We start from the raw sequence: 11,336 nt of genomic DNA, 5'->3' as shown, positions 1-11,336 counted from the left end.
TTAAGATTTAAAATGATATCTATTTTCATTTATTTTGAATAGTTTCATATGTATAATTTAATTTCAAGAGAAAGATAAAAGATTTTGATTAATTGTTTCTTATGATGATTGAAGATAGATTCATTTTTATCAAGTTTTGTAGGGATGTAAAATTAAAACTAGAAAAGATTTAGAAAATAAGATCTAAAAAAAATGAAAGAATATTTGAGTTGAAAGATATGATAAAAATAACTTAGAGGGAAAGCATATGATTTTTGTTTCCTATAAATAGAGGATTGGGGTGTTTTACATTTTCAACTTTTACTCTCATCATAAATTCTATTGTGTTCTTATTTCTCTCTTCCTTGCTAAGTTTGTTTTAGGTTGTTAGGATAGATTGATCCTTTTGAATTATTCTATTAAACTTTAGTTTTTCTTTTATTTATTAAATTTAATAAATTATGCAATTATTTTATTTGTTAATGATTTCTTTTTAGGAGCCATGAACGTAGCCTAAGAATTAATTCATGTTTCTAATTGATGAATGCAAATAAATCTATTAGAATAATAAGTTAAACAAATAATTGCCATAAGTTAAAGTATAGGCTGTCGAGGATGTGCATGCTTATTATGTGGTCTTATAAATTCTAGTTATTTATCACTAATAATTTAGATTTAAATTAGAGTTAAGCATTAACCTGATTAATCTAATTAGGAGGGTCGTTGCACTTGAGTTATCAAGATGCAATTATAGTTAACTAAGAGCAATTCAACCATAATTATATTACATTAGGAAAAGCAGGGTTGAACAATTGGTAGTAGAGAGTTTAAGATATTAGGTGAAGTTATATCCTAACTCCTACTATTGATCTATTATTGCAAAAACAAAGGAGTATTTAAAGCCAACTGAATGAAAAAACCTATCAGAATTAAAACTATTTAAAGTAAATTGGATTGGATTGAATATTATTTGATTTATAATGGAATTTTGAATCAAGAAATAAATCACTTTTAATACTTGTGAGTTGTGAGCGTGCGTGTGTGTGTATTTTTTTTTCAGGAGAATACACAGCCAAATTTACACGAGATTTTTTAATAACAGTTTTCCATGCATATCTGTAGGAGAACAATAATGATGAAGCCACAATAATTAATATATCATCTAATATGAAGTATAAATATTCATAAAATACATACGATGATATATCATATATCATATCTAAATTCTACATAATAATAAGCTAGGTAATGTGCAAGAAAACCACACAAAACACTAGCAAGATTATATATATGTAATGGTAGCTATTTACATAAAAATATTTTTATGTGTAAAAATGATAGCCAATAACTATTAAAATTACAACGTGTTAATATCATCTTAACTATCATTTTTACGTAAAAACATTTTTATGCAGATAACTACTATACGAATTCCACAAAAAAAAAAAAAAGCATTCAAATCAAGTTCTATAGCAAATGTTACACCGGTAATATGATACTAGTTATTATTCATAAGCTTACACAAATTAAATGGCACATTTACTTGGAAACCCAGACAACATGATCCTCAGGAAGGAAGTGGCACACTGGTGTTCCAGGCTTAACTTTCAGCACTTGAAAAGCCAAATGCTTGGGGTTCCATCCAGAGGTATCGGTGTGGCAGACGGCGGCGGCTTTAACTCTGCTTCCATCAGCACCCTCCAAAGGCACCTTAAAAGCCATAGTAGTTTCTGTTTTGTGGCAATAAAACAGAGCATAAGGGTAATTTTGTTTGTGGCACACAACAGCTTTGTTTTCATGGTTTATCTTCTTTACACCCGGTGCAACGTTATAACTCTGCAGCTTTGTTTCTTTGCTTATTTCGGTGGACACTACATCAATATTTTTTCCAAGTTTTGAAGTGCTAAAATCTACCATAGATTCTAACGAAGTTGCACAATACTTCTCTTCGCCTTTAATCCCTGGTAACATAATGATAAAATAAATATATAATAACATTAGAATATATAAATTGGAATTTGAATTTTTTAAAGATTCATTATGCCAAGCCAATTCGCATAAAATATATATTAAAAATAATATATATATATATATATATATATATATATATATATATATATATATATAATAGATTTGATAGTAATTTTTAGTGTGTACTACTAAATCAACTACACTAATATAAGATACGTATTTAAATACATTAAATAAAGAGCTACATATCATGTGGATTTTGAAATTCAAATTTAGTTTATTAAAATTCAAATTCAAATTACTATATACTATAGAATCATAATTTTGAAATAATTTTAAATTTGAAATAGCCGTTTAATGGAAACATGTTTTACCTGGCTCCTCACATTCCTTGATGGTGTTCTTGATGGCATTAGCTTCATCTGATTGAGGATCCACGGAGAGCTTGCTGAAAACATCTTCCACTTTGTTGGATGAAAAGGGTAGCGAGTCTGCCACTTGGCGGGGCAAGAAGGCGGCGGCATCGTCGGTGGTCTTGGTAAAGTGGAGGTTGAATTTGGTTCCGGGATGCAAATCCTTTTGTAAGAAGAAGAGTGCGACGTTGGGGTCATCATGCAACTGGGTCTCAGAAGCAGCATAGCGGTAAATAAATGGAGAATTTGGTCCAACTCCAACATACACAGGCTTCCCCTTATGGCCATGGCCTGTGTTCACTGATACTCCTCTTCCTCCCCCTACATTCACATTTGTACCACCATGCTTCCCTGACTCACAAGTAACACGCTTATTACTTATTATTCGGATCTTATATATATGCTTTATTTACTTATGCGTAAAACGTTTTCTTTTTTATATTAAAAACGATTATAAAAAATAAGAGGAGATAAAAATATCGAACGTTTGCGTGTACTTCTCTTTATTTGAAAATTAGTTATTAGTATAAAATATATATTAAAAATAAATTAAATAATATATATTTATGTATGCATTGTTAGTTTATATAAAATTAATAATTTAATTAAATATATTAAATTATTTAAAAATTTTAATTATTTAAAAATACTAAATATGTATTAAAATTAATTATTAATATAAAATATATATTGAAATATAAATATATATTAAAAATAAGTTAAACAATATGTATATTTATAATTAATTTTTGTAGTTGATTTTAATGTATAAATAATATTTTGATTTTGTTAGGTAGACAATAATTTTTTTGAATAATAGATTTTAGAATTGACTCAATAAAGTAAAAAAAATATTTTACCTAAATTACTTCCTAAACCCTAATATTAAGATAACTAAATTGAAATCTAATAATTATTAACTGTGCATAAGTAAATCGAATAAAAAAGAATAACTATTTAACTAAAGATCAACATAATCATCTGCATACCTATTGAATTGAACATTTGACATATCCATTATTCACATTCTTATTATCTTCCTATACTTTTCCATAATATTTTTATTATCTTTTATACTATAAAAAGAATATAATTTTTACCTATTATTTACATATAACAAAGATTTAAGAAAATTAAGTTAATCTTGTGAGAAATGTACTTTTGCACGTAATATTTTCTTTTTTTTTAATATTATTTTTGTTATAAAATAAGCAATCTTAACTCTCTCAGAGTCTTTACACAAGTTCACTCTCTATATTACTATAATAAAATTATCCTATTTTGAATTTGGGAGCCACTTAGATAAATATGTCATAAATGTCTTCTTTTAAAAATATTTTTTAAAAATTAAAATTTAATACATATAATCAATTAAATTGTGTTATTTTAATTAAAATTAGATCGAACAAATCAGTTTAGCCAAAAAATTAATAAATTAAATTTTAAATCGATCTAAGTTAATATTTTTTTATAAAAAATAACTACAATATCCTTATTATAAAAAATAACTAAAATACTCATATATATATATATATATATATATATATATTTTAAAAACTTTAAATTCTAATCCTATGTCGACAGAAAAAAAAAAAGACTAAAATTTAAAATTCTTAAAACTAATATATATAATAAGAGTATTTTAGTCATTTTCTATAATAGGAATATTGAAATCATTTTTTATAAAAAAAATAATATTAATTTAGACCGATTCAAAATTTGATTCACTTTTTTTCGATTAAATTAATTTGTCTAACCTAATTTTGACAAAAATAATATAATTTACTTAATTATATGTGTTAAATTTTAATTATTAAAAAATATCCTAAAAAAAAAAGACGTTCTTATGGAAGTGTCTTCCTTTGACTTTACACACAATTCATGTGTATTTGTACCTGGGGCATGGACACTAACTCCACCTTTGCCACCAACGTTGACATTGGTCCCTTTTCCGGTGTTAACGTTGACCCCTCCGTGGCCAACGTTGACTGCAGTGCCCCCGGGCTTTCCTTTCCCTGCTTGCACGTTCACACCGCCTTTCCCTACACCCACATATGTGCCTTTCTCTTCCCTCCAGTCTGCAAATGAAGTTTAACAATTAATCTCATTCTTAATTATTTCTTGGAAAAGTCTAGGAACCAGCAACTTTGTTAAATTTTGGGCAGCATGTAACCAGCAAAAAAAAGTGAATCATTAGATGAAATTTCACACCAATCTCACACCATTAAAATCATCATTGATGACTATTTGATGGCTACAAATCACAAAAATTACTGTCCTCCTAGCATTTCTCTTATTTCTTTGCAGTAATTAAAAATTGATAACTAGTAATTAAAATTCATATACGATGTACAGTGCATATTTTTATATACTGTCCTTTACTTTTTCTTTTGACAAAAAAAAAAAGACAGAGTATAAATTTATAAATAAAAAACAGTAAAAAAAAATTAAAAAAATTCCAATGATTTATTATCAATATGCGATTTTCAAACTTTAATAACAAATGTTTAAATTTAAATCCTTTAAATTTTAAATTTTTTTTCTCTTAATTTTATTTATGAAATAAATAGTAAAAATTTTACTCTTTAAAATAAAATATAAAATTTAAATGATCTAAATTCCAAATATTTTTATCTACTGTGCAACTATATATATAATTACTATTATAATATGTAGTAATAATAATAATTATTAGTAAAGATCTTTTTTAATAGTCACAAAAAATATATAATTATCATTATAATATGTAATAATAACAAAAAATACATAATAATTATAAAAATATAAAATAAATAAGATATATATAATAATCAATATATTATTTCTATTAAAAATGATTTTTGTTAATAGTGTATATCCATAACTTTACATTCCTTACAAGTTTTATTATTTAGACAATATTAATTACTATTATTAGAAATAAAAAATATTTCCATTATTTTTTAGAAAAATATTTTACCATGAAATAAAAAAATTATATATAATATGAATCTGAGTAATAATATATATAAATGAATAACATATACTATATATAGTTATATACTTAGTATTTTCAACTAACAGTCTCTTTTCAGTTGTATACAAGTATTAAGATAATTATTAAATTTTATTGAAAATATAAATAATTAAAAGAGAAAGACAAAAATATATCTAATATTATTTTCTCTTTCTATTAGTCTTCTTCTTCTTCTAATTGTACTTTTCTGTTTAATAATTGAGTAGGATATAATATGTAAAAAATAATTAATCATTTTTCGAAATTAAAAAATGAAACTTAATTTGTAATAAAATAAAAATAAAAATAAAAAATAATTAATTTAAAATGGAGTATAGTGTATATATAGTTTGAAGATAGAGTATGAAGAGTTACCAGGGTGCAAGATATTAGTGATGGCTTTTGGCATGGGTGTTGTGGGAAGCACTGACTTCCAGTAAAGTTCAGGAGATAAGGCACCACCATGGGTTGCTCCCACAACTAACTGAAATAATTAATTATTACATTATTAAAATAATCATAAACTATTCTAGTATTCTACCATAAACAATAAACAAATAATATAGACTATGAGAAAATTTAGAGACCAATATTTTTATTAAAATTTGGTCCGTACTTAACTAGTAAAAAAAAAATCTCATATTATTAAATATAATTTTATATTATTAAAAATATTAATAATAACTAATTAATAAATATAAATCACAAAATTTACTATCCTTAATACTCTTGTAATAGAAAGAATTCAACTAAAAATTGTAGTTTGAAATTAAAGCTTTCTAAAAAAAGTAACAAATTGATCTGAGCATGAGCATATGAACTTGAACTATATATATATAATACGTAATAGTATATTTGAACTTGCACTCACTCCAAATAATGATTCCCTTCATCACTTACACAAATAAAAGTGAAACAAATAAAAAGAAGAAAAAAAGGAAGTAGTATTAAGCTCTCACATTAAGTATAGCAAAGATGGGAAGTAGAAGAGGAAAGTCCATGTTGTTGGGAATGAAGGAAATTAAAGCTGAAACCAACAAGTGCTTTGATGAGATGATATATAAAAGAAGGTGATGAATGAATGTCCCTTCCTTACACTATCTATATATTTATATGCTAAAGATATTATTAAAATATTAATATTAATGTAGGAATGATAATAACTTAATTAATTAATCAAGGAGGTGGGGTTCTAGAATCATGTCGTTTGAACAGCAACTTACTACCAAATTTATCATACTGTGTTTAATAACTTCAACTGTCTCCGCTTCTCTAACTTTAAAATCTCATTTAGTGTCTTTGTGTAAGTAGGTACACATATTGATTGACACGTATGTACATACATGGAGAGTGATAATAAATAAATAATGTCTTTATATGTATATGAATTTTTTTTTCTATTTATTATCGATATTGGTTTTTATTGTCGATATTAATTTTTATTATTGTTAAAAATATAATGTATCTTTTTTTATTATCTAAGTTTTTTTTTTAAAAGTAGTATCATAAATTTTTATCACCGAAAAAATTAGAGTTCAATTTTTATTATCTTTAAAAAAAAAACATAAAACAAAAGAAAGTTTATGCAAAGATTTAAACAAATAAAAAAAGTTTTTTTTATTAATTTAAGTTTTAAGGAAAATATATCATAAGTTCATAACAGTTATCATTCTAATTTTAAGAAATACTACTTTATTCTCTTAATTAATCAAACTAGATGAACAATAAAAAACAAAAAAATAGTTACCTTATTCTATCATTTTACAATATAATAACCAAAGATTAGTCAAAATAGATCATTACTGTAATACAAAAACATCAGCATATATAGCAAAATCATATTATTAATTAAAAAAGAGCTTGAAGAAGATTTTCAGGGAGCAAGTATATATAAATCTTAATTTACAAAATTGATCATAATAAGATATTTAAGATCTTTTTTTATGTAAAAGTATTTTGTTTCTTAAAACTAAATTGTTTTTGCAAATGTGTAAAAGAATTGTAGAAACTAAAAACGATAATGAGAGAACTTAACGCGTTTAAATTTAAAATTAGATAAAAAGTGTAAAATGTTGTATTGCTACATGTTTTTTTTTTTTTTTAAATTAAGAGTGAGACTCGAACTCGCAACTTCTAGGTAAATATGAAGAGACTATGTCATTTGAATTATAACTTGTTATCATTACTATATGTTTAATTCGTTACTTATACTTTTCATGAGTTTTATTATTATTGATAAAAGAAAATAATTATAAATAAAAGTAAAAAAAATTTCTATCAAAATAATAAAATATATTATGTCATTTTATATTTGGAAGTTAATGAGAACTACTATTATATCTCATTTTTTATTTTTATTTTAATCTCTCAATTGAGAAGTACAAAAACATTTTAATTATAGGAGAGTGACAAAAAAGATAAAAGGTCATATTTGAATTCAAGTTATCAACTAGAAGCCAACTTTCAGCGGAAAAATGGATATTTGCAGCTATCATGAATATTACTTTTTAAAAATTAAAAAAAAAAAGATAACATAACAATTATATAATAAATTAATCCAATATAATCTAACTTACACACTAAAATTTTATAATATATTTATTAATAAAAAAAATTAACATAATCTAAAATGAAGGTAAGGCTTAGAATATTGCAGAAGATAATTAATTTGGATTAGTCGAGTGGTCAATTTTAAAAGTACCAGATCTTAGAAGGTGGGGATTGAAGAAGAAAGGAGATTGACGATTGAGGAAGAGAGCAGAGGAAAATGAACTTTATTGATTACTCAGCAGAATGAATAAAAAATCAATTTAAGTACAATAGCATGCGTCTACTTATAGAAAGTGATGGAAACTTCTGGAGAGTGTGCTAAAGGTGTGACTTGTGCTGACTCATAACATAACTACCTATCTTAACTAACACTCTCATCATAACACCTATCATCATCTCTAATTGTCTTTGTTCTGTTTTGTTGACAGTTATACACCTATCATCATCTCCAGCAAACTTCATTCTACTCTGTTGAGGATGAACAATTCTGGCTTCCAACAATAAGTTGCTGATCATGAATATTGAGCTTGTCACGGAAATGGAGAAAGCTTTCTGAGGGTATTGCCTTTGTAAGAATGTCAGGTAGCTGCACTGACCCTGCAATATGGCTGACCCGAATCTCTTTATTGTTGACATGATCCCTAACAAAGTGCAGATCAATCTCGAAGTGCTTGGACTTGGAGTGGAGGATAGGATTGGCAGCAAGAAAAACTGCGCTGAGATTGTCATAATACAACATTGGTGCTTCGGGTGATGGATATAGCAATTCACTCATCATGGTTTTTACCCAGATTAACTCTGCTACTGCATCTGCCATACTTCGATATTCAGCTCAGTACTTGATCTAGCTACTGCCGACTGCTTATTTGACGCCCAAGAGATCAAATTTGAGCCAAGAAAGACACAATGACCACTGGTGGACTTCCATCATCTGGATCCCCAGCCCAGTCTGAGTCACTATAAGCAGTTACGCCCATAGAGAAATCCTGTTTTATATGTAAGTCGTAGCTAGTTGTGCCACTCAAGTATCTTAGTACATGTTTAACCATTCTCCAATGACAGTCCAAAGGGGCTTGAACAAATTGAGACAGCTTGTTAACACTGTAGCAGATTTCAGGCCTTGTTATTGTGAGATACTACAGGCTGCCAATGACTGATCTGTATAGCTTTGGATCATAGAAGCTAGACCCACCAAGAGCTGAGATCTTCATAGTGGATGGCAGAGGTGTGTGGCAGGAGGCATAGCCAACCATACCAGCTTTCTTTAATACTTCCCCAACATATTTCTGCTGAGTGAGCAGTAGACCACCATCACAATTTCTGGTTACTTGAATTCCAAGGAAGTAGTGTAGGTCTCCCATATCTTTGAGAGAAAATTTTTTGTTCAGCTTAGCTATCACATCTGTTACAAGCACAAAAGATTCACCAGTCATGATGATATCATCTACATACACAAGCACATAAGTTTGGAGTCCATCAACAGTTTTGACAAAAACTGAGACATCAGACTTGGTAGCTGCAAAATCAATCTTCCTTAATCCATTTGCCAGCTTATGATACCACTCTCTTGGGGTTTGCTTCAGCCCATAGAGAGCCTTTGTAAGCTTGCATACTAAGGAGGAATCTCCTTGTTCATACCCTAGAGGCTGCCTCATATAAACTTCCTCCATTAAATTACCATGTAAGAAGACATTATTAACGTCTAACTGTCTGATTACCCAGGATTTGGATACAGCAATGGACAGCAACAATCTAATGAAAGTAGGCTTCACTACTGGGCTATAGGTCTCTGTGAAGTCCGAGCCATGTTTCTGAGCATACCCCTGAGCTACCAGCCTCGTCTTGTGCTTTTGTAAAAAGCCATCTGTATTTATTTCAACCTGAATACCCACCTGCTGCCTATGGCCTCTCTGTTGGGTGGAAGGCTTACTAACTCCCACGTATTGTTCCTGATTAGTGCAACATATTCCAGATTCATAGCAGCTCTCCATTCTGAAGAATTTAAAGCTTGCTTTACAGTTCTCGGCTCCACACTGGTAGAAAAGACTTTTGGCTTAAAAATTCTAGCCTAACTTCTAGTGATCATTGAGTGAGAATTAACAGCAGCAGGTACAGGTTTAGAATCCTCTAAAATTGGTAAGACAATCTCAATGTCATTGATAGGGATAGGAGTAGGAATAGAGGAAGCTGCTATTGGTAATTGAGGTATGAGGGGTGAGGTTGATGGTTGAGGAAGAGTTGAAGGTGAGGAATTGGCTGAGTTGTGGTTTAAACTGTCTTGAGAGGGAGAGACCTGCTGACTTGAGACTGGATGGCTGAAGCTAACTTGCTGAGACTGAGACTACCTTGGTAAACTATATTTGACAAAGGCCTAGGGATGAGTGGAATGGTTGGAATAGAGGGAGGTAAGGCATCTTCAGAAGCTGATACAGATTTACTAGGAACCTGCTGTGTAGCTTGCTGAAAAGGAAACTTGTCTTCAAAGAATACAACATGAGGGGTGATAATAACTTTCCCATCCTGAGTGAGACTTTTGTATCCCTTGTGAGATGTGCCATACCCAATGAATGTGCAAAGTGAGGACCTGAAATCCAGCTTGTGCTTATTGTAAGATCTTTGATGAGGGAAGCATAAACATCCAAAGACTCGAAGCTGGTCATAAGAAGGCGTTTTGCCAAACAGTTTTTCAATAGGAGACATGCCCTCTAATACTGGTGTTGGAAACATGTTTATGAGCTTGGCAGCAGTAGTAAAGGCTTCTCCCCAAAATCTAGTAGGCATGGATGCCCCTGCAAGTAAAGTAAGACCTATTTCAACCACATGGCAATGCTTCCTTTCAGCAGCTCCATTCTGCTGATGAACATGAGGACATGAAAACCTGCATACAACTCCTTTTGCTTGCAACAGCTTAGATAAACTTTTATATTCAGCAGCACTGTCACTTTGCAACATTTTCAACTTTGTATTTAATTACAATTCAGCTATTTGTTGGAAGTGATTAAATACTTATTTTAATTGAGCTCTAGATTTAATGAGATAAAGCCATGTATACTTTGAGAATGCATCGATAAAGTTTACAAAGTACCAATGTCCATTATTGTCTGAAATGGGTGCTGGCCCCCAAATATCATAATGTACAAGCTCCAAGGGATGCTTATACACAGTTTGAGAGGAAGAAAAAGGTAAGTGGTGGGATTTCCCAATACAACAAGCTGAGCATTTAAGTTTGGTTACAGAAGAGGGAATTTGACAAGTCTTTAATACTTGTGATACAATGCTATGGTTTGGGTGGCCTAATCTAGCATGCCAAATCAGGACATCACCCTTATTTCCTAATCCAGAAGTGTATGCTTCTGGTTTTCTTTGACCAGTTAGGAACTTATAAAGGCCTTTGTGAACAATACCTTGAAGAACAATCTCTTGAGTGT

General features: G+C 29.0%; 1 protein-coding gene across 1 annotated transcript; it reads right to left on the bottom strand.

Annotated features, from left to right (window-relative positions):
• Positions 1–1,160: 1,160 nt before the first annotated feature.
• LOC107623812 (BURP domain protein RD22) lies at positions 1,161–6,476 on the bottom strand. Its single transcript, XM_088483095.1, has 5 exons — positions 6,318–6,476; positions 5,734–5,842; positions 4,259–4,441; positions 2,325–2,714; positions 1,161–1,940 (listed from the first exon to the last, which is right to left on the bottom strand). The coding sequence occupies exons 1-5, from the start codon at positions 6,357–6,359 to the stop codon at positions 1,519–1,521; spliced, it is 1,146 nt and encodes a 381-aa protein (XP_088339221.1). The 5' UTR covers positions 6,360–6,476; the 3' UTR covers positions 1,161–1,518.
• Between the last annotated feature and the right edge of the window lie 4,860 nt (positions 6,477–11,336).

This window comes from Arachis ipaensis, chromosome B10 (genome assembly GCF_059453495.1).
Source record: "Arachis ipaensis isolate K30076 ecotype BB chromosome B10, ASM5945349v1, whole genome shotgun sequence".
Classification (NCBI taxonomy): Eukaryota; Viridiplantae; Streptophyta; class Magnoliopsida; order Fabales; family Fabaceae; genus Arachis; species Arachis ipaensis.
This window is presented reverse-complemented; position numbering and strand designations above follow the sequence as displayed.

Excerpts from the sequence above, each read along its gene's own strand:
- LOC107623812 (XM_088483095.1), bottom strand. The coding sequence starts at position 6,359 with ATGGACTTTCCTCTTCTACTTCCCATCTTTGCTATACTTAAT. Across the intron at positions 5,843-6,317 it reads CCATCTTTGCTATACTTAAT|TTAGTTGTGGGAGCAACCCA; the intron begins GTGAGAGCTTAA and ends TAATTATTTCAG. Across the intron at positions 4,442-5,733 it reads CACTAATATCTTGCACCCTG|ACTGGAGGGAAGAGAAAGGC; the intron begins GTAACTCTTCAT and ends CTTCATTTGCAG.